This window comes from Hypanus sabinus, unplaced genomic scaffold (assembly GCF_030144855.1).
Source record: "Hypanus sabinus isolate sHypSab1 unplaced genomic scaffold, sHypSab1.hap1 scaffold_688, whole genome shotgun sequence".
Lineage (NCBI taxonomy): Eukaryota > Metazoa > Chordata > Chondrichthyes > Myliobatiformes > Dasyatidae > Hypanus > Hypanus sabinus.
In genome coordinates, this window is record NW_026781541.1 from 188,357 (window position 1) to 202,544 (window position 14,188).

Here is a 14,188-nt window from a genome sequence, read left to right on the forward strand (position 1 = left end):
TCTCTCTCCCCTCCCTCTCCTCCCTCTCTGTCTCTCTGTCTCTGCTGTAGCGCCTGTGTGACGTCACAGACCCGCCTCAGTCAAGCACTTAAAGCGACACTCACAGTAAACGAATCTGCGGTCTCGTAACACAATGCACCTCTGAAGTCTGACAGCAGACCAGCGAGTGAATCTTCGATGGTGCAGAGTCAGAAACCAAAGAGTTGCCAGCCTGAGTCAGGCTTTGGGGCTCCAGAGAGAGATGGGGTCTAGAGTTTACGAGGAGGAGGCGGAATCAGACCAGCAGGATATGGCTACAAAAGGAAGATCAGAAAAATTTGGAAACTGGTTGACCGGAAAAAAAAGATTGTTAGTTTCTGCAAAATACTGGTGGAAATCAAAAGATTAGGCAGCAATTGTGGAAAGGAATAAATAAACAACTTTTAGACCGATCCTCTTCAGCATGCCTAGACTGTGGACTCTGCTGCTTAGTTGCTACCTGAACTGCAGAGCTCCTCCAGCATTTTGTGTGCATGCGTCTCTGTATGTTCAGCCACTGCAGAATCTCTTGTGTTTTATATCCACATTTTACCTTGGCATTAAATACATGTTGATATTATATTGTTTATGTGAGCCGCTTCCTGCGTTAAAAAAGCTTCAGATTTTTTCTATATACCCGAAAAAAAATGAGATATGGACATTGAACCGGTGCTTCAAGAACTGGTTAATGGCACCGTTATTACCCTTAAGGCCGTGCGCGAATAATTTTTATCAGGCACTGAAGCACTGATGAACTGCGCAGGCGTCAGGCTGACAACGTCCCCGAGTATCACGCATGCGCGCAGCACACGAGGCCTTGAAAATGTCGGTTGCAGGTAAGAGCGATTCTCCGTGTTTTTATCTTAAACACCGACTTCGGGATAATTCCTCTGAATTTCGGACACCGTGGGCAGCAACCCCGGGACAGTCCTGCCCTCTTCCCTCTCTCTCAGCCCCACAATCCGTACACGGACCCCGGGGAGCTCCCGGCTGATGAGGGAATGGGAACCGATGGATCTCTCAGACAGAGCTGAGCTCCAGCTATCTAAATGCAAGGATTAGGAACTCGGAGAAAGGGAACAAAACTTATCAATCACCCGTCTGTGGACACTCTCTGGAGGTCCAAGATTCGTATGTTACACGACCGCTGGACTAAGTGTGTAAATGTAGGAGTGGACTATGTTGAAAAATAGATGTGCTAGATTTTCTAAAATTGACTCCTTCTACCTTAGACCACAACCTTATCTGTCATTCCTTATTTATTTATTTATTTATCTATCTATCTATCTATTTATCTATCTATCTTATATATATATATACATATGGAAAAGCAGTATAACATTAGATGATCATCAGCATAAGATGAAAGTTTAAACCTTAGCCTTTGTTTTAAATTAGTACCTAGTCTTTTCTGTGATTAGAAAACCGGAATCTTGGTTAAATTACCGGACATAAAGTATGGTGAGGTGCAGTGCTAGCATTGTAGATTAGCAAAGATTCTACTGTGGATTGGACTTCCAGAGCACAGTTACTGGATATCCACAGGACAGTACTGTCAAAGACTAAGATGGTACTTTCAAATAGAATTGGAAAGGAAATGAGAGGGAATTTTTGAGTGATGCAGGGCAAGAGAAAAGGATTGGAATTGAGAGGATAGTTCTGGTTGATGATCTCCTTTCATGCCAACAATAATTTTATAAAATTGTTCTGTGATTCTGTGTGAAGCTTTCCCTGGTCATTTGCCACCTCTTCTTGTGATTCTGCTCCTAAATGTGAAAACTTGGAGAAGTGAGTTTAAAATTATGCCATTGAACTGGTTGTAAGAATGGATCACACCTATTGGTCCTCATTTGGTTTATTCGGAGCCTTGTCAATAGCATGAATAACTGAATAAACATCTCATTAGAATGGGGTAGATTAAACTGAATATATAGGATCTTTAAATTATACCCCTTCCCACTTATTATTTTCGCTGGAAAAGAGATGTTGAAATTCTAAGTAATCCTGACTAAAGTGTATTAATGTTTGAAAAAAAAAGCTCAAGGTCAAATAAGTGTGAAACATTTGAAGAGTATTTTATAGGAAGGGACATTAAAGACATTCATCATTCATGCTGATTTTTCCTCCCAGCACTGCCGCAAATACACAAACCACCCCACCTCCCTTCAAATCTACTCCATGCTATGCCTGATGAACCAGCCAAGATTAGCAGTTCACCATCTGTGGGAAAAATTGAGTACAAATACCTAATAAGGTTGGGATGTGTACATTCGTCTCCCAATTTATGATATAGGAGCATTGACATTATGCTGCTTTGTGCGTAAAATATACAATCCTCTTTGTTCAATTCTTTATTAGCTAGTGAACTTACAAGTTTGCTTCAGGGAGTTAAGCAATTTAATTTTAAACAACAGCATGAATTGACAAATGTTACCAATTTTAAATAGCAAAAAGTTTATAGTATTTTTTTCCTGGGAAAAAATAGAAGTGGGGAAAAAAAAGACTTTTGGTCTGAAGTTTGAATAGTGTTATCATGTGACTGCATTTTTCAAAAGAAAAGAACAAAGATTGTAATTATCCAAATGCAGAAGGGTTAATCCTACGTTAAACTTGTGAATTAGGATTAAGAGATCCAAGATAATGTTAATTTAATGAAATAATTTAAATCCAATTAATGCTTTAAATCTACACTATACGTTCAAGAATGCATTTTAGGTAGCTCAACACCTCATGCAGGTCAGTCAGGTATCTCTGCTCCCTTTAAACTTGCACGTTTCTGTTTCCCAGATGACTTTGAAACTTACTTTGACCTTATTTTCTGAGCGTCTTTTAAACTTGGAGGTTATGTGGAACACATCATTCTGTAATGTGATGTCTAAAAACAGTGATTTGGAAGTGAGGTATGATATATTAATATGAGAACATCTAATAATACAGAAAATCTGCTGGTCCGACACCCAAGACCCAACCATGGCAGGTTCACTAAGTTTTACTGTGGTTCGTCACATGTTTGGAGGGCTGTCGCCTGAAAGTAATGATCATTAATCACCATCAATGTTACATAGTTCACACGAAAAATAAAAGCACAGGGGAGAAATCGGCCTCTGCCGCACCTTTTTTTCAGAGTGCTCAGTGGTTCATTTGAAATCAGGTCCAGAATTTACCTGCACTTCTGATGGGAAATCTGTTGGATGTGTTTCTGACAAACATAAACCCAAAAAATGAAATGAGTCAATGCACCAAGTGGATTGAACGCCAGCACTTTTGAACAGTGTGTTTCAGCCTATTCTGTTTCAATCTTTATGAAATGTGAAATAATATGAAAGGTCTAGAACTTGATAGAGGGCTAAAAGATTACGAGAGGCATAGACAGGGTGGATAGTCAGTACCCGTTTCCCAGGGCACCAACAGCAAACACCAGAGGGCATATGTATAAAATTAAGGGAGGGAAGTTTAGGGGAGACATCAGGGGTAAGTTTTTTTTTACACAGAGTGTTGTGAGTGACTGGAATGACTTGCCAGGGGTGATGGTGGAGGCTAAAACATTAGGGGTATTTAACAGCCTCTTGGACAGGCACATGGATGAAAGAAAAATGGAGGGTTACGGGGTAGTGTGGGTTTAGTTCTTTTTTTTAAGGTTTATATGGGTTGGCACAACATGGAGGGCTGAAGGGCCTGTACTGTGCTGTCGTGTTCTATTCTATGGCTCTAAAATCTTTTACATCACCAGTTGAGAAAATCATCTTTGATCTACCTCCAATCACAAAGAGGAAATCTGCAGATGCTGGAAATCCAAGCTACACACACAAATTGCTGGAGGAATTCAGCATTAGTACTCTTTTCCATAGATACTGCCTGGCCTGCTGAGTTCCTCCGGCATTTTGTGTCTGTTGCTTGTTCTACCTCCACTCGGTCTGCATTTTTCTACCAGTGAGAACACGCTTCCACCAATTCTGTCTGGCTACGTAATGATATCAAACACCTTTGCCCTGGGCAACAAGTAGCTTTCACATCAGAAATGTGCCAGACTCCAGGGAGACGGACTACTGTCCTTAAAGGCAGTATTCCTTGGCATTACCATCGCTGTTCACCACTGTCAGTCACCTGGGTGAGACTTCAGGGGAAATATTTATGTACAATACTGTGTGTGTTGTGGTGATGCAAGAGTTGCTGGAGAATTTTCTAGTGGAGTGATATTTGGAAATCTGAAGTTGAAAGCATCATTTAGCAAGGAAATCACAAATAGGTGGTTTGCAAAAGCTGTGGCGAGTAAATCCTTCATTAACCTGTTACATAGGTTGTGTGAGAGTGCAGATGAACTCAATCAAGACTCAACCAGAGGAGATTAAAGATCTTACTGACAGTGACTTGTTCGCTGTTGAAATGAATATCTCTCTATGTAAAATTCAGTTTGTACATGTTGTTGTCAGTGGGTAAAAATTGTACAGTACAAGGTTTTTGCACACACTGGTCACTACAAATTAGAGGGGACATTGGTGGGAAGGCGGGGAGACCTCCAGTGTCCCTGACGCACTCACGTAGAAGGTGTATATCCAGCTGCACTTTAAGGAGTTGGAGCTGGAAGTGGATGAATTCCGCATCATCCAAGCGTCAGAGGGTGTGATAGGTATGACGAGCAGGGAGGTGAGTTGTACCCAGGGTGCAGGACACAGGAAACTGGGTGAGAGTCTGGAAGGGGAATGAGGTTAAATAGCCATCGCCGAGTACTCTTGTTGCTATCCCACACAACAACAGGTGGACACTTTAGAAACTGTTGGGGGGAATTACCTGGCAGAGGAAAGTCAAAGGGGTGATAGGGGATTTGTTAGTTAGTGGAACAGAACTAGAAAGGGACGAATATCCTAGTGGCAAGGCTTGCTGGTGCTCCCCTGTGGGGTGGGTGGTTAAACTAAAGTTGCAGGGAGGATTGGAGCCAGAATGACAGAACAGATAGTGGAGAGGGTGAATTGAATCGAATTGACTTTATTACTTACATTCTTCATACACGAGTTGTAGAAATCTTTATGTTACGTCTCTGTCTAAAGTTGCAATGTGAAATTTATAATAGTTTATAATAAATAGTATGTACAACAGGACAGTCAGGATAAATAAAAGTACAATTGTATCAGCATGAATTAATCAATCAGAGGGCCTGGTGGAAGAAGCTGTCCCTGGGCCTGTTGGTCCGGGCTTTCAGGCTGTTGTACCGTTTCCCAGATGGTAGCAGCTCGAACAGTTTGTGGTTGGGGTGACTCTGGTCCCCAATGATCCTTTTTACACAGTGGCCCTTTTTACACACCTGTTTTTGTCAATGTCCTGAATAGTGAGAAGTTCACATCTACATATGCGCTGGGCTGTCTGCACCACTCTCTGCAGAGTCCTGCAACTGAGTGAAGTACAGCACCCATACCAGGCAGTGATGCAGCCAGTCAGGATGCTCTCAATTGTGCCCCTGTAGAAAGTTGTTAGTATTTGGGGCCCCGTCCCACACTTCCTGAACCGCCTGCGGTGAAAGTGGTGCTGTTGTGCCTTTTTCACCACACAGCCAGTATGTACAGACCCGGTGAGATCCTCGGTGTTGTGTGTGCCAGGGAACTTAAAGCTGTTCACCCTCTCAACCCCAGATCCTGGGTCAGCCTGTCTCCATTTCTCCTGTAGTCTGCAGCCAGCTCCTTTGTTTCAGTGACATTGAGGGCAAGGTTGTTTTTTTGACAGCAAACAGATGTCATTCAGACCTCAGGACATGAAATTATGATATTGTAGCCATTACTTGGACTTGCTTGCGCCCAACAGTCTGAGGGATTTCAAGGAACAAATCTGTAGAGAGATTGCGGACTATGCCAAGAAACAAAGGTTGATAAAGTGAATGATTTTAACTTTCTGTTTATTGACTGGAATCCTAGGCTGTAAAAGGACTAGATGGGGTAGAGCTTATCAAATCTACCTTAATCAGTATATAAAATTCCCGATGTAGAAGTGTGCAATAAGCTATTGGGAAGTGATCTAGGGCTAGTGACAGAAATTAGTGTATGGGAACACTTTGTATCTACTGATCATGAGATTCCAAGTAAATACAGAAAAGCAGAGGCCTGGACCTCTCTTGAGATTCTAAATTGAAAGGCCAATTTTTATGATATTTGCAAGGATTTGACAAGTGTTAATTGGGACAGGATGTTTTTTAGCAAAGCAGTACTTGGTAAGTGCGAGTTCTTCAGAAGTGAAATTTTAAGGGTGTAGAGTTTGTATGTGTCTGACAAAATAAAAGTTGAATGGTAACTAGTGCAGGGAATCTTGGTTTTCAAGAGATATTGAGGCCCTGGATAACTTGTTCCTCTAAATGCCGCGGACTGTTGGGTGCAACCAAAACTCATTAATGACAGCCATTTCATAATTCCACTCCCGAACTCATCTGACTTTCCTTTAGTTGTCTTCTGTTGGATTCTAAAAGCTTCTTAATGGTCTTTTGCTCTTTTGTTTGCCCTCTCCTCTGCTTTTATGTTGGTTTTGGATTCTCATTTAACCCACGGTTGTGCCCTGCTGCCATTCCAATGCTTCCACGTCTTTGGGATGTATTGATTACTCAGCTCTCGAATTGCTCCCAGAAACTCCAGCCATTGCTGCTCCATTGTCACTCCTACCTTTTCCCTTCCAAACAAGTTTGGCCAGCTTCTCTGTCGCAGAAACATGGAGAAGTTCAGTGGAGAAACAGGCTATTTGGCCCATTTAGTCAATGCCACAAAAACATTTAAGCTCTCTAATGCAACTACCTGCACTGGGATCATCACCCTCCGTACCCCTACCATCCAGGTACCTGTCAAACTTCTCTTAATGGTGAAATCGAGCTCATATTCTCCACTAGTGCTGACATCTCATTCTGCACTCTCACGACCATTTCAGCAAAGAGCTTTTCCACATGTTCCCATTAAATTTTCACCTTCCCCATTTACCCATGACCTCTGGTTGTCGTCCCACCCAACCTCAGTGGAAAAAGCTGTTTGCATTTACCCTATCTTTAACCTCATAATTTTGTTTACTTCCAACAAATCCGAGCAATGTATAATTTCCTTGCTAATGTTTGGAGCCTTTTTTAGGTGTATAAGATGATGAGGGGCATTGAGTGTGTGGATAGCCAGAGGATTTTTTCCCAGCGTTAACATGGCTAACAGGAGGCGGCATAGTTTTAAGGTGCTTGGAAATATATGCGGAGGGGATGTCAGGGGTAGGTTTTTTACACAGAGAGTGTTGGATGTGTCGAATGCACTGCCAGCAGCGGTTGTCGAGGCGGATACAACAGGGACTTTTAACACTCTCTTAGATAGTTACATGGAGCTCAGAAAAATAGAGGGCTATGCGCTAGGGAAACTCCAGGCAGTTTCTAGAGTAAGTTACATAGTCGGCACAGCACTGTGGGCCAAAGGGTCTGTAATGTGCAATAGATTTCTATGATTCTATGAAATTCAAGGGAAATCTCCAAACCCACGGAGTGGTGACTAGTAGTGAATAGTGGGAAAGTTACTGGAACGTATGTGCAAGAACCGGAAATATAAGTATTTGGATAGATGTGGACTGATTAAGGATAGACAGCATGGCTTTGTGCATGGTAGGTCATGTCTAACCAGTCTTACAGAGTCTCTTGAGGAAGTTATCAGGAAAGTGGTTGAAGACAAGGCAGTGGATGTTGTCTACATGGACGTTAGCAAGGCACTTGACACAGTCTCATATGGGAGGTTGGTCAAGAAGGTTCAGTCACTCAGCATTCTAGGTGAGATAGTAAATTGGATGAGACACTGTCTTTGGCAGAAGCCAGAGTGTGGTAGCAGATGGTTGCCTCTCTGACTGGAGGCCTGTGACTAGTGGTTGCCACAGGGATCAGTGCTAGATCTGTTGTGGTTTGTCATCTATATCAGTAATCTGGATGATAGTGTGGTTAACTGGATTAGCAGATTTATGACCACCAAGACTGGTGGTGTAGTGGACAGCGAGGAAGACTATCATGGCTTGCAGTGCAATCTGGACCACCTGGCAAAATGGTTTGAGAAATGGAAAATGGAATTTAATGCAGACAAGTGTGAGCTGTTGCACTTTGGTCTGACCTACCAAGGGAGGTCTTTCACAGTGACTGGTCGGGCACAGAGGAGTGTTGTAGAAGAAAGGGACCTGGGAATACAAGTCCTTAATTCACTGAAAGTGGTATCACAGTTCGATAGTGACGGAAAGAAAGATTTTAGCCCATTGGCTTTCGTGAACCAAATCCTGACAATAGATGGATATTATGTTGACTTGTAAAAGAGGCCTAATTTGGAGTATTGTGTGATGTTTTGGTCACCTACTGACAGGAAAGATTTAAAAGAGATTCAAAGATTTCAGAGAAAATTCACAAGGCTGTTGTCAAGTTTGGAGGACTTGGGTTATAAGGAAAGATTGAACAGGTCAGGACTTTATTCTTTGGAATGTAGAAGATTGAGGTGAAATTTGATTGTGGTAGAGGGGCATAGATAGTGTAAATGCAAGCTGGCTTTCTCCACTGAGATTGGGTAGGACTTCAACCAGTGGCCAGGGGTTAAGGGTGAAAGGTGAAATGTTAAGGGGAACATGAGGGGAAACTTCTGCACACAGATGGTCATCTAGGTTTGGAATGAGCAGCCAGCACAAGTGGTGCACGCGAGCTCGATTTCAACATTTAGGAAGTTTGTGTAGGTACCTGGATTGTAGGAGTGTGGGAGGGGCAATTTAAATAGTTCAGCACAAGACCAGATGGCCCAAAGGACCTGTTTCTGTGTTGTACTTTTCTACAAGAACTTGAAATATTACAAAAATTCACTCTAACCCCTTTTACCAGCTGTGCGGACCAACCAGTCATCTCAGCAGGAATTTTTTTATATGGTGTTAAAGCTGTAGCACTTTAAGTTAATAATACATAAAAGAATTCCCAGATGCACATCCACAAAGACAATTTGCGTGAGACTGTTTCAGTTACTGTGGGGCCAGGCACCCATACAGCTCAGCAGGAACAGGGAATAATACCAATGGAGAGAGTCAAACTGAGCCAGGTCACAGATTGGAGATGGCAGAAATGCCCCATTCTTATAGAGACAGGAAGAGCATCGGAGAGTTTGATGGTCTTCCAGATACCAGCACTCTGCCCAGTCAGGAGGTGATTTCTCTCTCCAACTTGGGTAGAACCTCACTGTAACAGTGTGATACCAGATCAAACCTTGGCAACTCAAGTAATCTCATCGGAAATGTTGTCCTAAACCCATTGATGGATTTTGTAAATCTTTTCACAGGTTAAAAACGAGAAGGAATTTGTCGCCGGGGATCTCAAACAGAAAACGCCAGTTTTGCTGTCTCTGTCTGGATATTTAAGAAGTGGAGCGAGGGATTCAATCGACTATCCTTCCTGCTCAGACTGTGGAGAGGGATTCAATTGATCATTTGACCAAATAGCAAGCCAGTCATCTTACACAGGAGAAAGGCTGTTCACCTTCTCAGACAGTGGGAATAGATTCACTCAATTATCACAATTGAAGGTACATCAGCAAGTTCACACTGGGCAAGGCCATTCATCTGTTCTGTGTGTGAGAAAGGATTCAGTTGGACCTGTGGACACACCAGTCAGTTCACACCACACCTGGTAGAGGCTGGTGATCTGCTGAATTTCTGGGAAAAGATTCACTCAGTCATTTGACCTTATGGCTCACCAGCGAGTTCACACTGGGGAGAAGCCATTCACCTGTTCAGTCTGTGGAAAGGGATTCACTCAGTCATCCAACCTACGGAGTCCCCAGCGAGTTCACACTGGGGAGAGGCCGTTCACCTGTTCAGAATGTGAGAAGAGATTCACTCAGTCATCCAACCTACGGAGTCCCCAGCGAGTTCACACTGGAGAGAGGCGCTTCACCTGCTCAGTCTGTGGGAAGAGATTCACTCAGGCATCCAACCTACGGAGACATCAGCGAGTTCACACTGGGGAGAGGCCGTTCACCTGTTCAGTCTGTGGGAAGAGATTCACTCGGTCATCCAACCTACTGGTACATCAGCGAGTTCACACTGGGGAGAAGCCATTCACCTGCTCAGAATGTGGGAAAGGATTCAGTGAGTTATCCAACCTACTGGTACATCAGCGAGTTCACTCTGGGGAGAAGCCATTCACCTGCTCAGTCTGTGCGAAGGGATTCACTCGGTCATCCCAACTACAGAATCATCAGCGAGTTCACACTGGGGAGAAGCCATTCACATGCTCAGAATGTGGTAAAGGATTCAGTGAGTTATCCAACCTACTGGTACATCAGCGAGTTCACACTGGGGAGAAGCCATTCACCTGCTCAGAATGTGGGAAAGGATTCAGTGCTTTATCCAGCCAACTGAGACATCAGCGAGTTCACACTGGGCAGAAACCGTTCACCTGTTCAGAATGCGGGAAGAGATTCACTCAGTCATCCCACCTGCAGAGTCATCTGCCAGTTCACACTGGAGAGAAGCCATTCCCCTGCTCAGAATGTGGGAAGAGGTTCAGTCACTCACGCTCCCTGCAGAGACACCAGTCAGTTCACACTGGGGAGAAGCCGTTCATCTGCTTAGTCTGTGGGAAGAGATTCACTGAGTCATCCAGATTACTGGTACATCAGCGAGTTCACACTGGGGAGAAGCCGTTCATCTGCTTAGTCTGTGGGAAGAGATTCAATAACTCATCCAGATTGCTGGAACATCAGCGAGTTCACACTGGAGAGAGGCCATTCACCTGCTCAGAATGTGGGAAGAGATTCACTCACTCTTCCACACTACAGAGACATCAGCGAGTTCACACTGGAGAGGAGCCATTTACCTGCTGAGAATGTGGGATAGGATTCACTCAGTCATTCCAACTACTGGCACACCAGTCAGTTGTTATGAATCCCTAGGTTTTGTTTGCTGTGGACTGTCATTTTAAGAGAGAGAGATTAGGAAGTTTAATCAGTCTGACTTGCAGCTTGTTTACATCACTCACAGCTTGTTTAGTTTTAACTGAGGACACAGACACTCAGAGTCAGACGGAGATGAAGGAGGAAAAATGGAAAGATCGATACAAGGGAAATAGGTGCCAAGGGTCACTGTTTGGAATTTACCTATGCCCGCAAGTATGGGTTAATTATCGATTCATCATACATCGTCTGTGTGGTTGTCACCTCGTTTGATCCATAGGAGTGGATCTGATTTGGGGTATCATGTGAAGACCACCGATGTGTTAACCCTTGCCTGGGTGTGGTGTGGTAATTCACTTGAAGACGATACGCCTTGTGACAAGTCACTTTGGGTGATAATTATGTGGATTTGGAAGGATGACAGATAATATCTACAGTGACTGTTCTCTTGTTTTACCACCATGGAACCTGTGGAATTCGACATAATTGCCTTCTCTCGACATTTACCCTGGATTACATATATCTCTCTCATCACCTATTCTGTGGTTGAACTGAACTTTCATACTTTACCATCTCAAGACTCCAAGCCTTGTTCCCCCCAAGCTCAATAGTTTTGGATTTATATTTACACACATATATACACAGAACACTGTTAACTTTTGTTTATCTTGCTTAAGTTACTATATTATAAGTCGATTCTAATAAAGATAGTTTTAAGATCAAAAACAGACTCCTGGTGTAGTCTCCACGAGGAAATCTGCAGATGCTTGGAAGTCAAACACACACAAAATGCTGGTGGAGCACAGCAGGCCAGGGAGCATCTATAAGGAGAAGCACTGTCAACGTTTCAGGCCGAGACCCTTTGTCAGGCAGTCTCAGGCAGTCCTGATGAAGGGTCTCGGCCTGAAACGTCGACTATGCTTCTCCTTATAGATGCTGCCTGGCCTGCTGTGTTCCACCAGTATTTTGTGTGTGTTGTTCCAGGTGTAGTCTATTGGTGCTGATTCGTTTCTAAAGCTTTACGATTCATAACAAAATTGGGGCCTGCATCTGGGATATGAACAGCTATGGGGGCGTAGTCATTAATTATCGATTTCATTGGGGAAGTCCCTTTTGATATATTTGTGTGTAGAAAATCAGCAGCGGATGCTGATTATTGTTTGGAAGCGGGAACCTCTGAGGCATTAGAGGATGGCAGACGGATTGAGTTGTTGAGTCTTGCTAGAAGGTTAAAACTTGCTATGTTGAAATTGACAATGAGGAGGGAACAGATGCAGAGGGTAATAGCTGAACATTATGTATTTGAGGGTGTGTTTAAAGTGGAGGAGTTGGACGTGTTTCCTGGAAGTAAACCTAGTGAGCTTGAGCTCCAGGACAAGTTAGAAAAATTAAAGATGGAGGCTCCGGAAAGGCAGAGGCAATTTGAGGCTAGAGAGGCAGAAAATCAGAGAGGAGGCAGAAAAACAGAAGGAGGAAGCAGAAAGACAGAGGCTATTCGAGCTGGAAAAGATACAGTGTTTTCAGCAAAGGGGTCTAGCGTTAGACTCTGGTGATAAGTTTGAGGCTAGTCAGGAAATTAAATTGGTACCTCCATTTGATCAGAAAGAGGTTGATAAATACTTCCAGCATTTTGAGAAGGTTGCTTAGAATTTAAAGTGGCCAAAAGAGGGTTGGTTCTCTTACAAAGGGGGAGGCTTAGCAAGCCTATTCTGCTTTGACAGTTGATGAAGCAGCTGATTGTAACATAGTGAAACAGGCTGTGCTCAAAGCTTACGAGTTGGTCCCAGAATCATACAGGCAAAAGTTTTGAAATTTGTGGAAATCTGTGAACCGGACATACGTAATTTGCTTATGAGAAGTCTGTGTGTTTTGATCGCTGGTGCACATATATGATGATGATGATAAGTATATGATGATTTTAATAGCTTGAAAGAGTTAGTTTTAATTGAAGAATTCAAAAGGTGTGCTCCTGACGACATAAAGACATATTTAGATGAAAAGGATACTGCCACTTTGCAGGAGTCTGATAGAATAGCAGATGAGTTTGCTTTTACTCATAAGGTTAAGATTATCCCAAATAAGAGCTTCCAAAAGAGTGCCAGAGATCACCAGGGTAAACCAGAAATTACAGCTGGGACGAGTGACAAGAGTAAGGATGAAGGGAAGCAGTTGAAAGAGAAATATTCTGGTCTTGCTTGTTACTATTGTAAGAAAGCTGGTCATGTGATGGCTAATTATTCTATCCTGAATAAGAAAAATGAAAAGAAGCCAGTCCCAAATGCCGGTGTTCAGTTTGTTGACGCACCTATAAACCCACAGGGTTCTGAACATTCTGTTGAGGCTCAGTTATGGACTGAGAACTCTGACTGAATTAAGAAGGCTTTTGATCATTTTATGTCAAATGGGTTTGTATTAGTAAAGGAAGGGTCAACCCAACTACCAAAAATTCTTCGAGTTACTGGGGATTCTCAGTCACTTATATTAGACAGCATTCTAAAGTTTGGTGATGAGACGAACACTGATGAAGTAAATCTTATTAAAGGCTTTGGGGGTAGCATGGTTTCTGTGCCATTGTACAAGGTAAATTTACTGTCAGGGTTGCTTTTGGGACCTGTTAAAATTGGATTATACTCCATTTTACCATTGGAAGATGTTAGTTTGCTGTTAGGGAATGACCTAAAATTGTTCCTGCAGCGCTGTTGACAACTAAGACAACCGCTGACGACCCACAGATGGATTTTAACATTTATCCTTCCTGCGCAGGAACTCAAAGTATGGCTAAAATGTCTGCCGACGCAGACGAATCTGTGCAGCATGATTCTGATACCCATGATAGCCAAAATCGGGATTCAGGTTATGATGACTTGTCAGGGACTTTTCTGTCTTCATTGTTTCAACAGGATTCAGTCGTAAGTCTGATGAGAAAGATTTATCCCTGTCTAGGAAGGAGTTTATAGCAGAACAGAACCGAGACCCTGAGATTGAAGCTTTAAAAGAAACAGCCCTCTCAGATGATGAGATTAAGAATGTGCCAGTAGGGTATTATCTCATGATGAAGTGTCAATGAGGAAGTGGAGGCCACCTGCTATACCAGCGAGTGAGGAATGGGAAATTGTTCACCAAGTTGTAGTTCCTAAAGTTATATGGCTGAAATTTTAACTTTGGCCCACAGTATGCCATTAGGTCGACATTTTGGAGTGAATAAAACTGTAAACAGTTATGTAATAATTCTACTGGCCTAATTTGAGGAAAGATGTTGTGACCTTTTG

The 14,188-nt window shown here is 42.9% G+C and overlaps 1 protein-coding gene across 1 annotated transcript; it reads left to right on the forward strand.

The window, feature by feature from the left end:
• Window positions 1-802: 802 nt before the first annotated feature.
• Window positions 803-11,726, forward strand: LOC132389866 (zinc finger protein 135-like). The gene is made up of 2 exons (XM_059962428.1): window positions 803-854; window positions 9,306-11,726. Exon 2 carries the CDS (start codon window positions 9,711-9,713, stop codon window positions 10,848-10,850), a length of 1,140 nt encoding a protein of 379 aa, XP_059818411.1. The 5' UTR covers window positions 803-854; window positions 9,306-9,710; the 3' UTR covers window positions 10,851-11,726.
• Window positions 11,727-14,188: the final 2,462 nt, after the last annotated feature.